Genomic DNA, 24,301 nt, shown 5'->3' with positions numbered 1-24,301 from the left:
CACTGCTACATCCACTACCACACCCACTGCTACATCCACTACCACACCCACTGCTACATCCACTGCCACACCCACTGCTACACCCACTGCTACATCCACTACCACACCCACTGCTACACCCACTACCACACCCACTGCTACACCCACTGCTACATCCACTACCACACCCACTGCTACACCCACTACCACACCCACTGCTACACCCACTGCTACACCCACTGCTACACCCACTGCTACATCCACTGCTACACCCACTGCTACACCCACTACCACACCCACTGCTACACCCACTGCTACACCCACTGCTACATCCACTGCTACACCCACTACCACACCCACTGCCACACCCACTGCTACACCCACTGCTACATCCACTGCTACACCCACTACCACACCCACTGCCACACCCACTGCTACACCCACTACCACACCCACTGCTACACCCACTGCTACATCCACTGCTACACCCACTACCACACCCACTGCCACACCCACTGCCACACCCACTGCTACACCCACTACCACACCCACTGCTACACCCACTGCTACATCCACTGCTACACCCACTACCACACCCACTACCACACCCACTGCTACACCCACTGCTACACCCACTACCACACCCACTGCTACACCCACTGCTACACCCACTACCACACCCACTGCCACACCCACTGCTACACCCACTACCACACCCACTGCTACACCCACTGCTACATCCACTGCTACACCCACTGCCACACCCACTGCCACACCCACTGCTACACCCACTGCTACACCCACTGCTACACCCACTACCACACCCACTGCTACACCCACTGCCACACCCACTGCCACACCCACTGCTACACCCACTGCTACACTGACAATAACTGCTGGTCTGCTTCACGAAGAAACTTGGACCTGCTGCCCCAAAATACAACCAAGACCAATGGGATCCAAACCAACACACCAACCCCTCTGAACACACTGATGAGCATTAGTTTGAGCAGCGCATACTTGAGTTTGATTGACAGCAGTAAGTCCCTCCTCCTAGCTCTGATCGGTCATTTCTTACCTAGCGATGTATTTGTGTAAAGATAGCTGGATCATTTTCAGACTATCTGGCGCCACCTGGCGGCAGTTTCACCAAATATGGAAAAAACTTTTTCATGACTGTTCGGTACTGCAGCTTTAAGGCAGAACTAAACGATCAGGTGATCATAGACGGAGGAGTTGGAATTCCCAACCTGCACCTGAATGCACCGCCCTCCCCAGCCTGCTCTCTCTCTCCTCGCTCCGCTCTTTATTCTCCCTGGTACCGACCCGACCCAGACCAGACCGATCCCAGGTGTGGACCGTACCAGATGCTGGCCGGCATTCCTCCTGCTGCTGCTAATGATGATGATGATGATGATGGGAGCCCTGATCTTCTGCTGTGTCTCCCAGGTAACCATTCCTTACTGGGTTAACTGGGAATGATGGTCAGACAGACAGGAAAGATCACATTACTTTAGTTTCACTCAGTAAAACCTGCAGCAGCCTGACAGGACGGCCTGAGGGCATTCAGCTCGCCACAGACCGGTTCTGGACCCAAAATTCAACTCATGTCTTTCCATCTACAGGTCAGCAGGGGGGCGTGTCCACATGTTGCCATGGAAACAGCATACAGGTGTGATTCTTAATTCCTGTTGCCGCCTCCTCCTCTTCCTCCTCCTCTTCCTCCCAAAGAGCCCAAAGGTAAGCGGTTCCTCTCTGAATTCCCCTGTTTGGTTCTGATTCGGTTCTGACTGGTACTGGTACCGGGTCTATAGATCAGAAAACCAACCGGACACCATCAGAGCCTGTGTGACCTTTGACCTCAACAGTATTTCTAGTCCGAGTGTGGGAGCTCCTGACTGCGGAAGGCTTTTATTTTGATAATCTGACAAAATCCCTCAAGCTTAATCCTGACTCTTCCTCCTCATCTTCCTCTTCCTTGTCTCTGTGCTGCAGTTTGCGTTCCGGACGCTCCGGACGCCCCGGACGTTCCGGACGTTCCGGACGCTCCGGACGCTCCGGACGCTCCGGACGTTCCGGACGCTCCGGACGCTCCGGACGTTCCGGACGTTCCGGACGTTCCGGACCCCGGACGTTCCGGACGCTCCGGACGCTCCGGACGTTCCGGACGCCCCGGACGTTCTGGACGTTCTGGACGTTCCGGACGCTCCGGACGCTCCGGACGTTCCGGACGCTCCGGACGTTCCGGACGCTCCAGATGCTCACCTTGAATTCCCAGGGCTCATCTTCATGCTGGTCTCGTTGTCATCGCTGGTGCTCCTGACGATGCTGAGCCGACGCGCCTGCAGGTGGGATTCAGCAGATCAATAGAAACCGGTTTGGCTCTGGTTCTGACCCACAACTTAGGAGCTAATATTAATGTCTACATGTTAATGAGCGTTTATAAATGAATATTTTCTGACTCTGGTGTCGAAGTGACTGCAGACTCATCGGCGCCATGCCAACGCTGGCTGATGCTGCGCCGCTTTGATTAGTTTGACAGTTTCTCTGGTTCTGACATCATCAGAACCAGAGGAATCGGACCGCCAGCCGGGTTTCAGCGGACGGAGAAATTTGAAACGTTTCCAGTTTGGAGGAGAAATGTTCAGAAATCATTTCTCCATCTTAAGACCAATAAAATGTTTCCCAACTAAAGCCGACCCGGGACCGTTGGTGCGGTTCGGTCCGGTTCAGCCCAAAGCTTCACGTTTATTATGTAATCAAAAATAAATCACCTTTCACTGAATTCTGGCCCGAAAATGAAAATGTGGATCTGCTAAAGTTCTGAAAGCTCCTGTCTACTTCAGAACCAGAACCAGACAGAACGGGCCGAACCAGGGAGGAAGCAACCCGCAGGAACCGACATCAGCCCGGCTCTAACCGGACCGTCTCCATGGTAATCAGAGGACCAACCGAGCTGTACATGTCCAACCAGAACCAGAACCAGGACTGGATCCTCATGCAGCTGGGAGGCTTAAAGTTCTTAAAATCATATTTATACAAACTGAACAAGGATTTGACCAGAAAATTAAACATCAATGAACTAAAACCGTTTTTGAGGTTCTGTTTGGTTCTGATCCAGCAGCAGCTTTACGGGTCAGGAAGCAAAGCAGTTTGTTTCTGTGTGTGTGTACCAAGCTTTCATGTCCTTGTGGGGACATTTCTTGGTCCCCATGATGGGAAATAGTGTTTTGGGTCGGGGGTCGGGGGTCGGGCTCAGATGTTCAGGATTTCTGGTTAGACTGTAGAAATGAATGGAAGTTCCCACAAACGTAGGAAAACAGGGCTGTGTGTGTGGGACGGTGAGGTTTCGTCTCACTCGTTTATTTGCCTCAGGCCTCATTTCCTGCACCGGGTGATGAAGACGATGAGGAGGACTTCCTGTGTCCGTTGGAGCCCGTGATGTTAAAACAGGAAGTGATTAACTAAGTAAATCCAGCAGATGGAAGAAAACAAACAGAATCATGGGAGAGGACAGAGAGGCATCCGACGGAAAAATAACACCCAAATCACAGGACGCTTTTATTTTGAAAAGACGACAGGTGAGTTTCGCAAGGAAAAATTAACTTCTGATGATGACATGACAAACTTTACAATGGATAAACTATCATGAACACTTGAATTTTCTTAAATGCTGGTTTTTCAGAATAAAAGCCTGGCTGGTTTCAGGACACATTAATTCCAGATCAAATTGTTTCACACTAAGAACAGGAAGAGGAGAAAGAGGAAGGTCAGGTCCGCGGGCCTTGCTGGGCCCGCTCCCGGTATGTTGGCAGGTGGTAGAGGATCCAGGCTGCTGGGGCCAACATGGCCGCCGCGAACACAGACATGACGAAAAAACTTTGCTGTCAGGAAGAGAAGAGAGAAAATGTCAACCAGACGGAACCAAACGGGTTTTAAGAACCTCCAGAACCATCAAGGTCAGGAACATTCTAAAGCACTATACCAACACAGTATTGACTGGAAGCTAATGCTAAAATGCTAAATACAATATGGTTTTGACTTGAAGCTAATGCTAAAGCACTGTACCACAGATGTTAAATTCACTTAACAGAAAATTTACAAAATAGCCACATAATTCGGCACTTAGCTAAACTTATTTAGTGAAGTGCACTAAACATTTTCAATTATGAAAAATGCTAAAGCACTGAACAAAAAATTAGCTTCACTCTTAGGGAATTGCTGGTGTGTACAGAAGCTTATTACTGTCATAAAACGTGATAAAGTTCATGCATCCAGAAGGTGGCGGTAGTGGGCTGTTAGTGCATGCATAACAGGTGTTAGTCAAGTTTACCTTCATGCCTGATCTAAAACATGGAGAGATACTGATGCTGCTGGGTGTTGGGTATGAAATCATTAATAGTGTGAAATCATTAATAGTGTGTGGGTGTAACGAGTTAATGTTACTCTATGTTAAACTTCGAACTCCATCAAATCCATCGAACTCCATCCATTACAAATTAATTAGTTATTTCTTCTGATTAGTACCTGTTTGATGTGAGCAGTTAGTTTTTCCTATTGCCCTTGAATGCACCTCATGCAGTAGCCACCTGGCTTGATGCCTGCGGAGGTTAAATGCTGCGCTGGGCTAGCAGGAGGGAGGTGTTTGGACCAGGCTGTGCAGACTGTTCACTGCTGCCTCTGTTTATACCTCAGACATACAAAATAAAAGACAGTTGACCCAAATCTGGTTCCTGATCTACACCGATAGAAACACACAATGCAGAGTGAAAGCTTGGGCCGGATCCTCGAGATGTGGCGGCCAACGGAGCAGCTGGAGAACCATCAGTTTCACCACCTTAGACATATTTACCATGGATCAAAAGTCAACCCGAGACGCTGCTGCCCGCCTGATGACTAAAACACAGAACGTCATGAGGGTCGACTGTAAATCCTGCTGCTGGTTCTGGTTCCAGTTCATCCATCACCAAACATGGAGAAGCAGGATTCAGCTTCTATACACCACGAATCTGGAACAAACTTCCAGAAAACTGAAAATGAGCTGAAACCCTGACTTCCTCTAGATCTAGTAGAAGCTGGTTTAGCCGATGGAGGGAACCCAGCTGTTGGCTCGATCCGTTCATAAAACTCCCTCATTCTGCAATTTATTTATTGTTTCATCATGTGAAGTTTGTTGAAGCGACCTGCTGCTGAAATGTTCTGTATGAATGAACCGGACTGGACCGGACCGGACCGGACCGGACCGGAGCAGACTGACTCTGGGACAGGTCAGTGTTGCACCTGGATCTGGAGCAAATGTTCTGGTTTGTCTTTGTGGTTCTGGGTTAAATCAGTCTAACCTCTGACCCTAGACCAACTGATCGGAGGTCTGGATCAGCCTTCAGTTATTGATCAGCTTTAGCAGCTCCACTCAGTTTCTGAGTTATGAGTTACTGACCAGTCAGTCAGTGGGTTAGTTAGTAGTTAGTTAGTAGTTACTCACAGCAGCTCCGACCCGGTGTCGAGGAGGTTTGCCGTAGATCGTCCTCTTCGTCTCCTTCAGGACTTCTTTTGGACGAGTCAAACTTGAAGACTTGTCCAGCATCCTCAAGACAGAGCCCAGCATCGTCATGACGACCCTCACCTGATCACACCTGGTGCTGATTGGCCACTGCGGAGCCGTTTGGTCGGTGTGAGCAGCTGGACACTTGGAGTCAGACTGAGGGCTGGAGGCAGAGGAGGGAAGAGGAGGAAGAGGAGGAGGATCCAGCTGGGAGCCGATTGGCCGGCCGGTGGGTCCCGGGTCGGTTCTGGTCGGTGATAACGGGAACCAGAGCAGCGGCTCTGATTGGATCTCCTGCAGAACAAAGAGCCCTGATGAGTTGCAGAGCCGCAGGTGGAGCGCTGCTCTTCGTCACAGACGGACGGATGACAGGAAGTCTGTTAGGGTTAACACCTGTTAAACATACATTAACAAAGACAGAAAAGACAAAAGAGTTAGATTCTTTTTCACTCGCGAGGAGAACGGACAGAGATGTGCTTCAGTTACAATCTCCTACCGCTCTGAAGCACATTTTGTCTGCTCCTCTATTTTATTGTTTCTAGGATCCCTAATCACAAGGACACTGTAGCTCTAAAGGGAGGGGGCAAACAGCTACAGCGTCAAATGTTATTCACTAACTAACACACAATCATTCTGTACTAGATAATGTCCTTCCAGGCACAAAGATTAATAAAATATGTAGTGATCTTAGCAATGATGGTTTTATTGGAGGCCAGCAACTCAACCGAAGCAGAGCTCTTCACCAAGAGGTAAACCTGCAGGAAGATTTTGTTTCTGCTCTCTGTCAGTGAGGCCTTCTGAGAAAAGAATCAGAGTAAATCAACAATACAAGAAACATTCTTAATTCTATAATGAGATTAACTTAAAGGAAAGCATCAATTAAAGATACATTATAAAGATCAATGAGAATAACAAATAATTGATTAATAATATCACAATTTCTCCAACATTTCCCCCTGTTTATCAAATATTTGTTCTAATTCTCATATCTCTCCTAAACAGCCACTTCAAACAATTTTCAACTAGGAGTTCATTTTTTAAGAAAGCAAACATGTTTACATTCAAGGTTTATACTCAGTCCAAAACTTAGAATCAGGAAACACATCAAAAGAGTCCTCATCAGAGCTTTCTCTGTCAGACTCAGGTTCTCTCGCCAATAAGGGATACATCGGCGTCATCTGGTTCCCATGGGCTAAATTGCTGTAGTGATGAGACTATTAAACAAAGAACGCAGGCAAGGAATACAACAGCATCCACACAAGGTTAGAATGGCAGCAAAGACAGCCATCGACACTAAAACAGAGGACACAAGGGTTCGGTTCTTTCCAAAAACATTCATCCAGTCGTCCCACCTGAAAGTATTCACTCCAGAGAACTCCTTCAGCTTACCATTAAGGGTACGGAGCCCCTCAATGGCCTTCGTCAGGCTGCCATCAGCCGCTGTGTTGTTGGGTAGAAAAGTGCAGCATCCTTCACCAAAGATTGCACACACTCCCCCTCGTTCAGCCAGCACCATGTCAAGTGCAATGCGGTTCTGGAAAGCCATCAGTGATGTAGCGGCCAGCTGCTCATGCACCGCCTCGAAGCCTGCCTGTGTCCAGTTGCCCAGTTTTTGTACATTGTAATGGATGTAGTTGATTCTGTCAACGTTTTTGTTCAATGTACACCACCACCAGACATCTGCACGAAAGACAGGGTTAAATTCATTGTTCACAGAGAGAACAGTCCGGTGTTAAAACATCATTTGTCATACATCAAGTTTAATCTCTGTATTTTGCCGACGTCATACTTGCCCAGGAGACTAAAACAATGATAACAGAACTAGGTGGAAAAACATACCTGAATACTCATCCTCATTCTGTAAACAGTGTTACAAGAATACATTTTCATTTATGACATGAATTGTTCCCAGATGAAAAACACAAAATAAAAACAAAAAGATATATTCGCTTGTTATTTTCATTAATGTGCAAGTTCGTTCTGCTCCTAAAGACACTACAGGGTTGTGGACAATCTTCACCAGTTTTGAGACGGAAAAACTATTTGGTTTAACCCCCTTTGTAACCTGGACTTTGCCCTGTAGGTCGGTGAGCGTCTTGAGCTTGCTTCCCAATTACTTTTGAAATTAAATTCCTTTTTGCAGTGTGTTAAATGTATCCAAGTTGGCTTTTCCGCTGCATCTGGGTTTTAGTGAAATGTTCAAACCATTTAGAAAAGCATCAATTATTTCTAAACAATACTTCACTTTATTCAATTCTATGAAGTCCATGTGCATTACTTAAAATGGACATTGCAGAGTAGGACATTTTCCTCTATGTGATCTTAGATTGCCCTGAGAGTTATGTTTTGCACATATCAAACAGGTCCTACAGAATTTTTTTAAATAAGAAATAAATCCATAAGTAGTGTAATGTTGATGTATCCTACCATCCCCCCTGTTGAGACATGCGAAAACGCCATGGCTCAATATTGCAGCCCATTTATACACATTTTCTTGGTAAAATAGGTTCAGTTTCATATAATTTTCCAATTTTGCTCCATTTTTTTTATCCATAAATCCTTTTCATTTTGAGGACTTAATTGTTGCATGTCTCTTAAAGTTTCTTTCATAAATTTAATTTTTACGTCCACATAATACATTTATCTCTCCCTCAGCTGCTTTTTTTTTATTATTATTTTGTCTTCGAAAGCATTCCCTAGGGACACCTTATCTGTCCCTGCAGTGTGCGCCGCACATTTACAGATTGCTAGTTGTTTTGGTAGGTGCACAACTTGTAATAATTCTTTTAATAATTCTGCATGTGTTACTTTTGATGTTAATGGGTGAAAAAGAACTATAGGAGCTCTAACTTCTACTGCCATAGAAGCAGCAACTACAGCTCTCACACAATGTGGTAAGGCACACGCTACACTATCAAGTTTTGAAGAAAAATATGCTATTGGTCTCATTTTATCACCATGCTGTTAGACTAGCACCGAGGTCATGACATGACCTTTACAATCCACCATCTGAACAAAAGGTTTTTTTTTTTATTGATAATCTGGTAACGCTAACGCAGCGCTTGACACGAGGGCCTGTTTAGTTTCCAAAGTGCTTCTTCTGCTTCATCCGCCCACAACAAAGAAGACATTTTTAAGATCTTTTTTATACATTAATTTATTCAGAGCTGTTACAATTTCTGCATAATTAGGCACCCAGTTTCGACAATAGTTAGTCAACCCCAAAAAGGACATCATCTGTTTTTTTGTTTGTGGTTTGGGAGCTTGGAGAATTGTCGTTTTTCTATCCTCCGCTATGGTTCGTCCTCCTTCACTCAAATTATGACCCAAATATTTTACATGTCGTTTACACAGTTAAAGTTTATTTTGTTAACCTTATGACCTTCTTTAGCTAAATGTTGCAGAAGCGCTAAAGTGTTTTGCTTACAGGTTTCCCTGTCTGGAGAAACCAATAAAACATCATCTATGTACAACAAAACTTGGCTCCCTCCTGGGGGTTGAAAAGTTGACATACTTGCACTCATTACTTGAAAGAGAATTGTAGGGCTTTCACAGTAGCCTTGAAGTAGTCTGGTGTATGTGTATCTTTTCCCTTCAAAAGTAAAAGCAAACCAATATTGTCTCTCATTCTCTACTGGTATTGAGAAAAAGGCATTTACTGATGTCTACAACCGTGAATACTTTTGCATCTGATCTAAGAGAATTCAACAATGTGTGTGGATCAGGCACATGTTTTGTGTCTGTGTACAGATAGGTCACAGTTATCTTGGCTGGGGTGACCTTGTTGAGTCTGGCTTCATAGTTCCTATCAGGCCCAGGAACTGTTTTGAACCAAAGTGTGACATGCAAATCATCAGGAGACTTTTGATCCTGTAGGGCAGAAATGGCTTTATGCCCCTCTGCCAGAAGTGTTTGTGCAGTGTTGTGTGGGGGTTTGTTGGGCACATCCAATGAATAAAAGTAATACAGTTCCCTGTGTCCCTGGACAACAAAGAAGTCCCCTTCTTTTATTCCTGTAGCTGATCTTGACATTTTCACCACAAATATTTTACCCCAAGAATGTTTTCTCTACATGTTGTTCTACATGCACCCGTGTCACAGAGGAAATTTACAGGTTTGCTATTTATTAGGAGAGTTATTTCAGGTCTTATGCTGTCCATAGAAAGTAAATCCTGAAGATTTAACTGGACCTTTCACTCCCCAATTTCTCTGATCTTAATCATGCTGACTGTCCTGTGTTTTTTTTTTTTTTTTGTTTTCTTTTTCTCGGGCAATCTCTGGCTAAATGTCCTTCCTGCCCGCAACACCAGCACCCTGAGTAACTGTGCCTGTAGTTTTCCTCTCCCACGTCTCCCTTTTAACCTCTAAGGTTCTGACCTCTGCCCCTAAAGCCTTCTCTTCCTCTCCTGTCTTCATAAAACACTTGTTCCTCATCCTGGAAAAAGGCTCCTAGATCCTTTTCCTTTTCTTTTGTAATTTCTTTCTCCCCACTTTCTCGTTTTTGCGCTACTTCTAACCAAAATTGTACATCATCATACCCTTCCTCGTACAATTTTTCAGTTGAATTTGTTTTTTGTTTTATTTTATCCTGATCTTTAATAACTTTCCAGTCGTTTGATTTTAGACTGTCTGTTGGCTTAGTTTTACTTATTCATTTCCCCATTTTTTTTTTATTTAAATTTGGACCAGTTTTGCCGACTCCTAGGGAGTCCTAGAAACTGGAGATCTGATTCAGTAGGCCAGCAATTGAAAGAACCTGTTGTGGTAACTCACTTCAACTCTTTCGAGTGGAGAGTTCTTGCCTGTGCATCCACAAGAGGTTTGCTGCTCACAATCCTACTGTTTTATGAGATAAAATACCAAGTGGTATTTATACCTCCAATCACGCTCACATACACACACTTTTTTTTGTTTCACGGATTTGAAGCGCCTGTTATCGCCGTCCGTTTAACCACGGGTATTCGTCGGGCCCCGTTCCCACAACAGGTGGGTTCGTAAGATCTCAAACCACGTGAGGTTGCAAAACCCGAACCAGGTGAGGTTTGCAAGTCCTCGTCCCAGTAGGGTTTTACAAGACCTCCAGCGAGGTAAGGTTTACCAACCCTTATTTTCTAGTTTTTTATTATTTTTTTTCTCTTTTATTTTTTATTTTTATCTCTTACATACTGATACGGAACTTAAGCGCCTGTTTTCGCCGGACTCCGCAATCCGTTTAGCCTGCAGGTACTAGTTGAGCTACTGTTACTGCTCACAATAGTACAATCAGTAATTGGGCTGCTGTTACTGCCCAAAACAGTGCAGGTATTTTGTTGGGCTACTGTTACTACCCACAATAGTACAATTGTTATTTGAGTTGCTGTTATTACCCAGAACAGTGCTGGTATTAGTTATTTGAGCTGCTATTACCCAGAACATTTCTAGTATTAGTTGGGCTGCTATCATTGCCCACAATAGTACAATTGTTGGTTCCCCAGAACAGGACAAGGCCTCCAGCCTTGAAGCACCAGGCTCCGTTAGCCTATCCACGGATTTTGTGCATTACTTTTACCTGTTAGAGTCTAGAATTGACAGGGTTTTCACTTGTGCGCGCAACAACCTTCAGTCAAAGAAGAAGAAGTCACTCTTCTCTCACACAGAAGAATCACTTACTCTCTAAAACGTCATTCGCCACTTTTTAAAGAAGAATCACTCACCCTCTCTTGTCTTTCCCTGGAGTGTCGTCAACCTTCAGATCCCAGCAGGCAGGCCGAGCCCAGTCCTTTAACAGGTTCTCTTGCCGTGCGCACGGTCTTACTGGGGTCCGCCACACCTGCCGGAATCTTTCCAGTATATGACCTCCGGCTCGAAGGACCAAAAATGTTAGGGTTAACACCTGTTAAACATACATTAACAAAGACAGAAAAGACAAAAGAGTTAGATTCTTTTTCACTCGCGAGGAGAACGGACAGAGATGTGCTTCAGTTACAATCTCCTACCGCTCTGAAGCACATTCTGTCTGCTCCTCTATTTTATTGTTTCTAGGATCCCTAATCACAAGGACGCTGTAGCTCTAAAGGGAGGGGGCAAACAGCTACAGCGTCAAATGTTATTCACTAACTAACACACAATCATTCTGTACTAGATAATCTCCTTCCAGGCACAAAGATTAATAAAATATGTAGTGATCTTAGCAATGATGTTTTTATTGGAGGCCAGCAACTCAACCGAAGCAGAGCTCTTCACCAAGAGGTAAACCTGCAGGAAGATTTTGTTTCTGCTCTCTGTCAGTGAGGCCTTCTGAGAAGGAATCAGAGCAAATCAACAATACAAGAAACATTCTTAATTCTATAATGAGATTAACTTAAAGGAAAGCATAAAATAAAGATACTTTATAAAGATCAATGAGAATAACAAATAATTGATTAATAATATCACAATTTCTCCAACAAAGTCACCGTCTGACGCCACGCCAGCAGCTGCAGGACGGCCGGTTCTGTTCAGACTCCGAATCCAGAACTGGGTTCTCAGCACCGTCAGGAACAATCCGATGTTTTCTGAATGTTTTGTGACTATTGTTTGGACTTCAGTTAAATGTTTAGACCTGGATCTGGACCCACTGATCAGCTCCAGAACCAGACAGGAGGATCATCCGGGTCCGGTTTCTGCAGCTGACCGGGTTCCAGAACAATGAGCTCAACATCACACTTTAATGCTCAGCGTAACTTTTATTCTTACAAGTAAGAAAACACAAAGATGAAAGTAAGAGACATTCAGCTTAAAAACATCTGAAACAACAAATTCAGAAAGTAGAAAACTGAAGAACAAGTTGAGTTTTTCCCAGGAGCCATCAGGAGAAGAACGGTCCAGAGTCCGCACGACGTTTTACGACTCTGTTGCTCGAAGAACTGACGGATGTCATCAGAGGTCACGACCTGCCGCAAGACAGCTATGAGTTAGCATGAGTCAGCAGAATAAGAGGCAGAAACACCGAGACCTGAACCACATGGAGCCGAGTTAAAGACCCCAACATTACAACCTAGAGCCGCCCCAAAGGTACAGCCCTCCACCTTGTGTTATAGCCCCGCCCCTTGAGTTATAGCCCCGCCCCTTGTGTTATAGCCCCGCCCCTTGTGTTATAGCCCCGCCCCTTGAGTTATAGCCCCGCCCCTTGTGTTATAGCCCCGCCCCTTGTGTTATAGCCCCGCCCCTTGAGTTATAGCCCCGCCCCTTGTGTTATAGCCCCGCCCCTTGTGTTATAGCCCCGCCCCTTGTGTTATAGCCCCGCCCCTTGTGTTATAGCCCCGCCCCTTGTGTTACAGCCCCGCCCCTCTTCATCAGGACTGTAAATCTTACCTTTCCTTCAGCTGCAAACGTCTGCAGGAAGTCCTTCAGTTCAGTTTTCATGTCGTTATAGCCTGAAAGATAGAAACCATCAGCTTTGTGGGAACTGTAGTTCTGAGTCTGAAGTTCAGCTGGTGGTTCCGGTTGTGTATTTTAGGTACCGTGGATGATCTCGAGCTGTTGGACCCGGTTCAGGTTGTCCAGTGCGGACATCAGCGGGTCGTGTCCCTGCTGTTTCTGCTCGTTGGTTTTTCCTTTGTTCTCGTAGGCGAGGACGGTGTCCGCTTCGTCCAGCAGGAAGGACAGTCCAGCGTCAGCCAGCTGCACCTGGGTCGGAACGTCACAGGACGGTTAGCGCCTGCTGTCGGGTCAGGTCGACCTTCAAGGTGCAGCTGATGAACACCTGGCAGGTGGAGCAGGAGCAGAGCCTGGAGCGCCACCTGAGGGCCAGAACACGGCTCCTGATTGGTCCGTCTTCTGACACGCTTCCTGCAGCGCCTTCAGCCTGCAGCTCGGCTCCGCCTCCTGCCGGCTGCGTTTACAGCTGGGCTCCACGACCTGGTCGCCCTGGAAACATTTGATTGGTCATCGGGGTTGCTATGGAGATCTACTCAGACCAGGTGAGTCGGGCATCTCACCTTGTCCTCCTTTTTAGGGACACTGGCCTCTCCCTTCTCGTCCTTGGTCTGCAGCGCTGGACCCTGCACTAAATAGACAATGTCCCACACAGGTGAGACGGCACGTCCAACACCCACCTGCAGCTAGAAAACCCCGCCTCTTACCTGCGAGGTGAGCAGCGTAGGCCCAGAGAAAAACATGTTGGTTCATGCAGGACTCACAGATCATCTCCTGCATCTCCACACAGTCAGGAACCGCACAGCCCAGGTGCTGCAGAAGAGGAGACAGGAGAGGAGACGAGTGAGGAGACGAGTGAGGACGAGTGAGGAGACGAGTGAGGAGACGGGAGAGGAGACAGGAGAGGAGACGAGTGAGGAGACGAGTGAGGAGACGAGTGAGGAGACGAGTGAGGAGACGGAGAGGAGACGAGTGAGGAGAGTGAGGAGACGAGTGAGGAGAGAGTGAGGAGACGAGTGAGGAGACGGGAGAGGAGACAGGAGAGGAGACGAGTGAGGAGACGAGTGAGGAACGAGTGAGGAGACGGGAGAGGAGACAGGAGAGGAGACGAGTGAGAGACGAGTGAGGAGACGAGTGAGGAGACGAGTGAGGAGACAGGAGAGGAGACAGGAGAGGAGACGAGGAGGAGACGAGTGAGGAGACGAGTGAGGAGACGGGAGAGGAGACAGAAGAGGAGACAGGAGAGGAGACGAGTGAGGAGACGGGAGAGGAGACAGGAGAGGAGACGAGTGAGGAGACGGGAGAGGAGACGAGTGAGGAGACGGGAGAGGAGACAGAAGAGGAGACGGGAGAGGAGACGAGTGAGGAGACGGGAGAGGAGACAGAAGAGGAGACGGGAGAGGAGACAGGAGAGGAGACGAGTGAGAGACAGGGGAGGAGACGAGAGGAGACGAGTGAGGAGACGGGAGAGGAGACGAGTGAGGAGACGGGAGAGGAGACAGAAGAGGAGACGGGAGAGGAGACGAGTGAGGAGACGGGAGAGGAGACAGAAGAGGAGACGGGAGAGGAGACGAGTGAGGAGACGGGAGAGGAGACAGAAGAGGAGACGAGTGAGGAGACAGAAGAGGAGACGGGAGAGGAGACGAGTGAGGAGACGGGAGAGGAGACAAGAGAGGAGACGAGTGAGGAGACAGGGGAGGAGACGAGAGAGGAGACAAGTGAGGAGACGGGAGAGGAGACAGGAGGCTGGGACACCTGACTCCACCTGCTCATACTCACCCTGCCATGCAGCCAGTCCTCACAGACGACACACTGGATCATCTCATCCTCCACCTGGACACAAGCAGCCAATCACAGTGAGACATGGAGTCACTGCTCAGCTGGTGAACAGGTGAGCTCCAGGTGGTCTCACCTGGTCGTCAGAGTCGGGGTACGGCGGGCAGGTGCAGTAGAGGCCGAAGAAGTTATGGCTGTATTTATTCAGACTGTTGGTGTCGTCCTTCTCCTGACACACACACACACACAACACACACACACACACACACAAAATATAAGTTAAGACATAAAATCTGACATCCATCGTGTTGCTGTGGCTGCAGGACAGCTGAGTCCAGGTGTTCTCAGGTGAACTCACAGGATGTAGTTTACACTGCAGCTCAGAGAACTTCCTGTTTCCACAGTCACAGCGGAAATTTCTGCAGAAACCACAGAAAGAGTTGAAACGGATCCCAAAGATCTAATGATGTTTAGAAACTGACCTGAGTCACATGACGTCAGCAGACCAATCGGTGAGCAGTACCTCTTGGTGTAGAGCTCGAAGAGGTCATGACCTTCGTGGCAGGTGTAGGAGCAGGCCAGGCAGACGCCAGCGGCCTCGCCGCCCTGCGGCGTGCAGGTGTTGCAGGCGTATAGCGCCTGCCGCTTCACGTAGCCCTGCAACAGACGCAGCGTCAGCTGGGCTGGGCCGGGCCGGAACCGGATCCTCCAGGTGAGACTTACCTGAGGATAGGAGCAGTGATCGGAATCACTTCCTGCCAGCACAGCCGAAGCTTCCTCCTCCAGCTCCTCATCCTCCTCCAGAACGTCCACCAGAGACACCGTCTGCTCCTCGCTCATCCTCACCTGCTTCCTGCAAGGCAAAGCGGTGAGTGCCGGAAACCCTGGCCCGGACCACTCGGCCCGGTCCCCACTCGGCCCGGTCCCCACTCGGCCGGTCCCCACCGTTTGAAACAATTTCCTGAAGGTTCTACAGAAACAAAGATGGAGTTTCAGTGAACGGACCAGGAGATACAAGTTTGAATAATTTAGAAAAAATCGCATAATGACGTGGAAGTCTGCAAATCTCCAACAAGTCTGGAAGTACCGGGCTGGGGATCCAGAACCCGGAATATTCTGGGATCCAGAACCCGGAATATTCTGGGATCCAGAACCCGGAATATTCTGGGATCCAGAACCTGGAATATCGAACCGGATTTTAAACGGTCAGCAGCCCCGCGGTTACCATGGTAACCAGGTAAAATGGTCAGTTGTACCAAAGCAGACCTGGGATTGAATAATTACCATGGTAACCATCAGACAGGTGATCAGGTAGATTCTGACCAGTTACCTGCAGGTCATATGTTATTGATACCCTGGTTATCGATCCCTCATCAGCTCCAGGTTGCTAATGCTAACGCTATTAACCCGGACACGAGGGAACTTACAGAACCGAGCCGGACCGAAGCGGAAGCACACCCGACCGCTTCCCACCGTGTGATCAGCTGATCGATGGGGATCAATGACTCCGATCGGAGTGAACCTTTGATGCTGAAGCTCGAGCTCCTGCTAACGGACCACAACTCCCGCTTGACGTCCAGCAGCTCGTATTTGGCGGCTTCCGGTGAGGTCAGAGGTCGGCTACATGGAGGGCGTGTGTACGCGCGGAGCTGCGGCTTAGGGACGAGAACCGAACCTTAAGCGTCCGAACCGGAACCGGACTGAGCGCCCTGAACACCGCGATCTCCGAGCTCAACCAGAAGGCGGCGCAGATGCTCACCGAGCTCGTTGACAGCGAGAGTGCGCGCGCAGCCAGTGCACGAGGTAAACTTCCGGCGGCCGTGTGACCTCCTAGCTAGAGCTCCGCGCGCGAGCTAGCGCGGCAGAAGTAGCGGCGGGAGGGAGCGCGTGAAGAAGCGCGCCGTAGATGTAAAGATGAAAAGCACGTGAGCTAAACAAACAGTTTGACCCGGGCAACATGGCGGCTCTATTAGCGTGTCATACTGGGCCAGACTGTTAAAACCTTATGTTGCAGCTGCTATGGCTTGTAAATAAATCCAGGAGCAGCATGTCGTCATGATAAGACATAAAATCCGATCCTCTGACAGATTCTGAGCTCCTTCCGACTCAGCAGCTTTTCTTTACTAAACTGGAAAAAATGCTCCTGAATTCATTTCCCGGCTCTGATGTTGTTCAAGAGTCAGTCAGACACTTTCTATGAAAGAAGTGAATCAGTTTACCTTCAGGAATTGATGGGTTTGATCCTCATGTTGTCAGAGATCGATGATCAATACTGACTAATTTGTGATCAATCTTTTTGAAATTTAAAAAGCAATAACTTTAGGCTTTTATGAATCACCTAATGAATTCTAAATATTTTCAAGTGTCAAATGGAGCCCATATCCATTTCTAATTACAATTATGAAAATATAGAGTACTCAGAATATTAAGTATGATTAATTTGTCGGCTTTGTTAGGACACTAGCATTGAACATTTTAAATTAGCATTAATGATTACAAGTTGGCGTTTGTTATTGTTTTCCACTGATGGAAACTACCTCAAGTTAAATCTGGTGCAAAGTATCTTTTCTTAATGTGTTCCCCTCATTGTCCCGTTCATACCTGTCAACTCTCCCGTTCCCGTAAACATCCCGTATGTTCCCGTCTCTAGTCCAAACCTTGGCAGGCATGTCCCTGTTAGATCAACTAAACCACAATAGCGCCCCCTGTGGTGGCAGCGTGCTCGAGCAGTTCTGGTTCTGATCGGTGCTTTTCTGTTTTCGCCTCTGGTTCTGGATGCTGAGCCTCTGGGAGGATTTTTGATGTTCCACTTTTACTTTTGAAGAGATGTAGTGTGCAACCATGTATTGTTTTCAAACTGACTTGATTAGCATTTTGGAAACTATGTTTATCTTCAACATTTTCCATATAATTGAGCCAAGATGGCGGAAAGTTTGGTCATCAGCTCATTAAACACAGGGACAGAGTTGAGGGTAGAATTCAGACTAATCGCTGCTCACATTCAGCTCAACTTTGTTCTGGAGGAAATACTCGATCCGTTCATTAATTATGGCCGACAGAGGAAAACGGCTTCAGCTTTTCTGTAACAACGTGAGAGCTTCCACAGATTAAATTAAGAAATAAGGTAAATATAATCTTTCAAAACTAAATCTCACCATGAACTGCTAACTCAGACTATCATGCATTTTAGTAAGTTTTATTTTTTTAATTAACTCATCATTTAGGGTGAATATATATTTTTGTGTCTATAAACATCATGGACATCGTAGAGCCCTGTGATTGGTTGCTCGTGACCAATCAGAGCGCCCCTCTGCAGCGCTGATAATTCACTCTGAATAGGAAATAGATCCAATATTCCCAACGATTTGAAGGATTGATTGCTGTTTCAGCTGCTCTCTACTAAATATTTCCAGCAGCAAACAAGACAACCTCCTGGGGGCGCTGTTCTGACTCACCTGTTTTACCTGCTGCAGGTGATGAAGAGAGTGATGAGGAAGAGGAAGTTTTGAACTCTGACCTTCTGCCTGAAGCTAAAAGATCCAAAACCAGCTGAACTCCTGCTGTGAAACGACATGTTTTGTTTTATTAATGTCATATTAAAGTTGCCATGGTAACCAGTGCCTCACGTCATTAAATACAGAAAAAACAAATAAATTGCTGCTTTTTGATTCGACAGCAGGAACCGACAGTCTGTGCTGAGGGTGGTGAAGATGCTAAGTTTGTTAACTGGAACAGGAAGTGACATCACACGTCCATCTGTCTCTACATGTGAAGGAGCAATCCGGCTCTGTGATTGGCTGGTTTGGGCGCGCCACGGCGACTGCACAGCAGGAAGATGCAGACAGGAAGCACGCAGTAGCCGACGGCGCGGGGATCCGCCCTGGTGCACGAAAACAGGAAGAGGAACAGCTGCAGGTACGGCACCAGGAAGACGGACGCCCACGCCCACACAGGAAGAGGCGGCAGGTGGGCAGAAACGGCGGGGGGCAGCACCAACGAGCCGTCGCTCTGCACGCGCTCCAGACTGACCACATCAAACGCCAAGTAGGCGGCCATGATGCTGAGCAGCAGGAAGAGAGCCACACCCACCCAGCCCATCCTCTGGCGGAAGTTCATCATCCTCCATACTGCAGAGGAGGAAACTTAGTATCAATAACCTGAAATTAACATGTCAATATTCTGATCAATACAGGAAATCAGTCAGTTCCAATACTCAATGCAACTAACTGAGCCAAACCTCGGCACTAGACTGAACTGTTCACCTTCAGACGAACATCTGGAACTGAACTGTTCACCTTCAGACGAACATCTGGAAACTGAACTGTTCACCTTCAGACGAACATCTGGAACTGAACTGTTCACCTTGAGACGAGGAACTGAACTGTTCACCTTCAGACGAACATCTGGAACTGAACTGTTCACCTTCAGACGAACATCTGAAAACTGAACTGTTCACCTTCAGACGAACATCTGAAAACTGAACTGTTCACCTTCAGACGAACATCTGGAACTGAACTGTTCACCTTCAGACGAGGAACTGAACTGTTCACCTTCAGACGAACATCTGGAACTGAACTGTTCACCTTCAGACGAACATCTGAAAACTGAACTGTTCACCTTCAGACGAACATCTGGAAACTGAACTGTTCACCTTCAGACGAACATCTGGAAACTGAACTGTTCACCTTCAGACGAACATCTGGAACTGAACTGTTCACCTTCAGACCGAACATCTGGAACTGAACTGTTCACCTTCAGACGAACATCTGGAAACTGAACTGTTCACCTTCAGACGAACATCTGGAACTGAACTGTTCACCTTGAGACGAGGAACTGAACTGTTCACCTTCAGACGAACATCTGGAACTGAACTGTTCACCTTCAGACGAACATCTGAAAACTGAACTGTTCACCTTCAGACGAACATCTGAAAACTGAACTGTTCACCTTCAGACGAACATCTGGAACTGAACTGTTCACCTTCAGACGAGGAACTGAACTGTTCACCTTCAGACGAACATCTGGAACTGAACTGTTCACCTTCAGACGAACATCTGAAAACTGAACTGTTCACCTTCAGACGAACATCTGGAAACTGAACTGTTCACCTTCAGACGAACATCTGGAAACTGAACTGTTCACCTTCAGACGAACATCTGGAACTGAACTGTTCACCTTCAGACCGAACATCTGGAACTGAACTGTTCACCTTCAGACGAACATCTGGAACTGAACTGTTCACCTTCAGACGAACATCTGGAACTGAACTGTTCACCTTCAGACGAGGAACTGAACTGTTCACCTTCAGACGAACATCTGGAACTGAACTGTTCACCTTCAGACGAACATCTGAAAACTGAACTGTTCACCTTCAGACGAACATCTGGAAACTGAACTGTTCACCTTCAGACGAACATCTGGAAACTGAACTGTTCACCTTCAGACGAACATCTGGAACTGAACTGTTCACCTTCAGACCGAACATCTGGAACTGAACTGTTCACCTTCAGACGAACATCTGGAACTGAACTGTTCACCTTCAGACGAACATCTGGAAACTGAACTGTTCACCTTCAGACGAACATCTGAAAACTGAACTGTTCACCTTCAGACGAACATCTGAAAACTGAACTGTTCACCTTCAGACGAACATCTGGAAACTGAACTGTTCACCTTCAGACGAACATCTGGAACTGAACTGTTCACCTTCAGACCGAACATCTGGAACTGAACTGTTCACCTTCAGACGAACATCTGGAACTGAACTGTTCACCTTCAGACGAACATCTGAAAACTGAACTGTTCACCTTCAGACGAACATCTGAAAACTGAACTGTTCACCTTCAGACGAACATCTGAAAACTGAACTGTTCACCTTCAGACGAACATCTGGAAACTGAACTGTTCACCTTCAGACGAACATCTGGAACTGAACTGTTCACCTTCAGACCGAACATCTGGAACTGAACTGTTCACCTTCAGACGAACATCTGGAACTGAACTGTTCACCTTCAGACGAGGAACTGAACTGTTCACCTTCAGACGAACATCTGGAAACTGAACTGTTCACCTTCAGACGAACATCTGGAACTGAACTGTTCACCTTGAGACGAGGAACTGAACTGTTCACCTTCAGACGAACATCTGGAACTGAACTGTTCACCTTCAGACTGAACATCTGGAACTGAACTGTTCACCTTCAGACCGAACATCTGGAAACTGAACTGTTCACCTTCAGATGAACATCTGGAAACTGAACTGTTCACCTTCAGACGAACATCTGGAACTGAACTGTTCACCTTCAGACCGAACATCTGGAACTGAACTGTTCACCTTCAGACGAACATCTGGAACTGAACTGTTCACCTTCAGACGAGGAACTGAACTGTTCACCTTCAGACGAACATCTGGAACTGAACTGTTCACCTTCAGACCGAACATCTGGAAACTGAACTGTTCACCTTCAGACGAACATCTGGAAACTGAACTGTTCACCTTCAGACGAACATCTGGAACTGAACTGTTCACCTTGAGACGAACATCTGGAAACTGAACTGTTCACCTTCAGACGAACATCTGAAAACTGAACTGTTCACCTTCAGACGAACATCTGGAACTGAACTGTTCACCTTCAGACGAGGAACTGAACTGTTCACCTTCAGACGAACATCTGGAACTGAACTGTTCACCTTCAGACGAACATCTGGAAACTGAACTGTTCACCTTCAGAAGAACATCTGGAACTGAACTGTTCACCTTCAGACCGAACATCTGGAACTGAACTGTTCACCTTCAGACCGAACATCTGGAAACTGAACTGTTCACCTTCAGATGAACATCTGGAACTGAACTGTTCACCTTCAGACCGAACATCTGGAACTGAACTGTTCACCTTCAGACGAACATCTGGAACTGAACTGTTCACCTTCAGACGAACATCTGAAAACTGAACTGTTCACCTTCAGACGAACATCTGAAAACTGAACTGTTCACCTTCAGACGAACATCTGGAAACTGAACTGTTCACCTTCAGACGAACATCTGGAACTGAACTGTTCACCTTCAGACCGAACATCTGGAACTGAACTGTTCACCTTCAGACGAACATCTGGAACTGAACTGTTCACCTTCAGACGAGGAACTGAACTGTTCACCTTCAGACGAACATCTGGAAACTGAACTGTTCACCTTCAGACGAACATCTGGAACTGAACTGTTCACCTTCAGACGAGGAACTGAACTGTTCACCTTCAGACGAACATCTGGAAACTGAAACTGTTCACCTTCAGATGAACATCTGGAACTGAACTGTTCACCTTCAGACCGAACATCTGGAACTGAACTGTTCACCTTCAGACGAACATCTGGAACTGAACTGTTCACCTTCAGACGAACATCTGAAAACTGAACTGTTCACCTTCAGACGAACATCTGAAAACTGAACTGTTCACCTTCAGACGAACATCTGGAAACTGAACTGTTCACCTTCAGACGAACATCTGGAACTGAACTGTTCACCTTCAGACCGAACATCTGGAACTGAACTGTTCACCTTCAGACGAACATCTGGAACTGAACTGTTCACCTTCAGACGAGGAACTGAACTGTTCACCTTCAGACGAACATCTGGAAACTGAACTGTTCACCTTCAGACGAACATCTGGAACTGAACTGTTCACCTTGAGACGAGGAACTGAACTGTTCACCTTCAGACGAACATCTGGAACTGAACTGTTCACCTTCAGACTGAACATCTGGAACTGAACTGTTCACCTTCAGACCGAACATCTGGAAACTGAACTGTTCACCTTCAGATGAACATCTGGAAACTGAACTGTTCACCTTCAGACGAACATCTGGAACTGAACTGTTCACCTTCAGACCGAACATCTGGAACTGAACTGTTCACCTTCAGACGAACATCTGGAACTGAACTGTTCACCTTCAGACGAGGAACTGAACTGTTCACCTTCAGACGAACATCTGGAACTGAACTGTTCACCTTCAGACCGAACATCTGGAAACTGAACTGTTCACCTTCAGACGAACATCTGGAAACTGAACTGTTCACCTTCAGACGAACATCTGGAACTGAACTGTTCACCTTGAGACGAACATCTGGAAACTGAACTGTTCACCTTCAGACGAACATCTGAAAACTGAACTGTTCACCTTCAGACGAACATCTGGAACTGAACTGTTCACCTTCAGACGAGGAACTGAACTGTTCACCTTCAGACGAACATCTGGAACTGAACTGTTCACCTTCAGACGAACATCTGGAAACTGAACTGTTCACCTTCAGAAGAACATCTGGAACTGAACTGTTCACCTTCAGACCGAACATCTGGAACTGAACTGTTCACCTTCAGACCGAACATCTGGAAACTGAACTGTTCACCTTCAGACGAACATCTGGAAACTGAACTGTTCACCTTCAGACGAACATCTGGAACTGAACTGTTCACCTTCAGACGAGGAACTGAACTGTTCACCTTCAGACGAACATCTGGAACTGAACTGTTCACCTTCAGACGAACATCTGGAAACTGAACTGTTCACCTTCAGACGAACATCTGAAAACTGAACTGTTCACCTTCAGACGAGGAACTGAACTGTTCACCTTCAGACGAGGAACTGAACTGTTCACCTTCAGACGAACATCTGGAACTGAACTGTTCACCTTGAGACGAACATCTGAAAACTGAACTGTTCACCTTGAGACGAACATCTGGAAACTGAACTGTTCACCTTCAGACGAACATCTGGAACTGAACTGTTCACCTTGAGACGAACATCTGAAAACTGAACTGTTCACCTTGAGACGAACATCTGGAAACTGAACTGTTCACCTTCAGACCGAACGTTTTATCAATTGTGGTAAAAATGAACCGAGTCTGGCCCAGAGCCGTGTTTAACACTGGCTGCACCAGACTTCAGTCAGATTTTATTCAGTTCAAGTGGATCCGAACAGTTCTTTAGACCGGATCTCGGCGCTGATTTCCGTCTCGCTGTTTGGACTCGGACTGAGTCAGAGGTAAACACTGAAGGACTCTTCCTCCATGTTGCTCTTTCTTTGCTACAGCTGGTCGCGCGCAGCCACGTGCCTGGTCACCTGTCAGCTCGCGCTACAGCGGCTCCTACCTTCCCTCGCGCTGATTCTTTCAAAGTAAAATCCAGGTTCGGACTCGGTTTCAATCAGCAGCTGGTTCGGTCCGGAACCGCTCGCCTTTCTTCCTGTTTAATCATGTGACTCTGACATAACGTCATTGAATCTTATGACGGAGAGCGCCCCCTGGCGACGAGGCTGATGTTTACTGAGTCATTTTAAGTTGGTCAACAAAAGAAACAAGAAATCCTGAAAATATCAACATATCCTGAATAATGAACATATCCATGCCTTTTTTCTTCATTCTAATGTTTGTATTTCAGTTTCTGAAATGAAAAGCAGCGAATTTTCAGGTATTCTACAACAATATTAGTGGCTGTAAAAAACTTCCCCAGCATTGACTTTACAAGCAGTAATGATGATCATGGAGTTCAGTGAGAACGAGACGTTTTGAGAAAAGAATCGACGTCCGTGAAATGAACGGTCTTTCTTCCCGGCAC

General features: G+C 46.8%; 4 protein-coding genes and 1 long non-coding RNA gene across 7 annotated transcripts; 2 read left to right on the top strand and 3 right to left on the bottom strand.

Moving 5' to 3' along the window:
* The first annotated feature begins 606 nt into the window (after positions 1–606).
* Positions 607–3,575, top strand: LOC129353690 (IgA FC receptor-like). 3 transcript variants are annotated; one of them, XM_055023056.1, is made up of 4 exons: positions 607–1,428; positions 1,605–1,719; positions 1,975–2,327; positions 3,355–3,575. In XM_055023056.1, the coding sequence occupies exons 2-4, from the start codon at positions 1,627–1,629 to the stop codon at positions 3,419–3,421; spliced, it is 513 nt and encodes a 170-aa protein (XP_054879031.1). In that variant the 5' UTR covers positions 607–1,428; positions 1,605–1,626; the 3' UTR covers positions 3,422–3,575. The 3 variants fall into 3 exon arrangements, with proteins under 3 accessions (XP_054879031.1, XP_054879029.1, XP_054879030.1); XM_055023054.1 differs by lacking the exon at positions 3,355–3,575 and adding an exon at positions 2,826–3,348; XM_055023055.1 differs by lacking the exons at positions 607–1,428; positions 3,355–3,575 and adding an exon at positions 2,826–3,348 and having other exon boundaries at positions 1,443–1,719.
* Positions 3,528–5,689, bottom strand: si:dkey-85n7.8 (COX8 domain-containing protein). The gene is made up of 2 exons (XM_055023057.1): positions 5,462–5,689; positions 3,528–3,863 (listed from the first exon to the last, which is right to left on the bottom strand). The coding sequence occupies exons 1-2, from the start codon at positions 5,588–5,590 to the stop codon at positions 3,750–3,752; spliced, it is 243 nt and encodes an 80-aa protein (XP_054879032.1). The 5' UTR covers positions 5,591–5,689; the 3' UTR covers positions 3,528–3,749.
* A 6,516-nt stretch (positions 5,690–12,205) lies between these two features.
* ubr7 (ubiquitin protein ligase E3 component n-recognin 7) lies at positions 12,206–17,362 on the bottom strand. The gene is given in 14 exon segments (XM_055023050.1): positions 12,206–12,381; positions 12,383–12,432; positions 12,854–12,915; positions 13,003–13,168; positions 13,245–13,282; positions 13,285–13,408; positions 13,480–13,547; positions 13,624–13,729; positions 14,696–14,749; positions 14,829–14,921; positions 15,051–15,111; positions 15,216–15,349; positions 15,416–15,545; positions 17,294–17,362. Coding segments are annotated over 14 exon segments (1,188 nt in total). The 5' UTR covers position 17,362; the 3' UTR covers positions 12,206–12,347.
* On the top strand, positions 15,777–18,310 carry LOC129353686 (uncharacterized). The gene is made up of 2 exons (XR_008605046.1): positions 15,777–16,495; positions 18,166–18,310. It is a non-coding gene; the product is annotated as an uncharacterized LOC129353686 (long non-coding RNA).
* On the bottom strand, positions 18,254–23,926 carry tmem251 (transmembrane protein 251). Its single transcript, XM_055023051.1, has 2 exons — positions 23,837–23,926; positions 18,254–18,819 (listed from the first exon to the last, which is right to left on the bottom strand). The coding sequence occupies exon 2, from the start codon at positions 18,809–18,811 to the stop codon at positions 18,455–18,457; it is 357 nt and encodes a 118-aa protein (XP_054879026.1). The 5' UTR covers positions 18,812–18,819; positions 23,837–23,926; the 3' UTR covers positions 18,254–18,454.
* Between the last annotated feature and the right edge of the window lie 375 nt (positions 23,927–24,301).

This window comes from Poeciliopsis prolifica, unplaced genomic scaffold (genome assembly GCF_027474105.1).
Source record: "Poeciliopsis prolifica strain line A6 unplaced genomic scaffold, Auburn_PproV2 SCAFFOLD094, whole genome shotgun sequence".
Lineage (NCBI taxonomy): Eukaryota > Metazoa > Chordata > Actinopteri > Cyprinodontiformes > Poeciliidae > Poeciliopsis > Poeciliopsis prolifica.
Note: the sequence above shows the minus strand (reverse complement) of the source record. Positions and strands in the feature narration are given on the sequence as shown.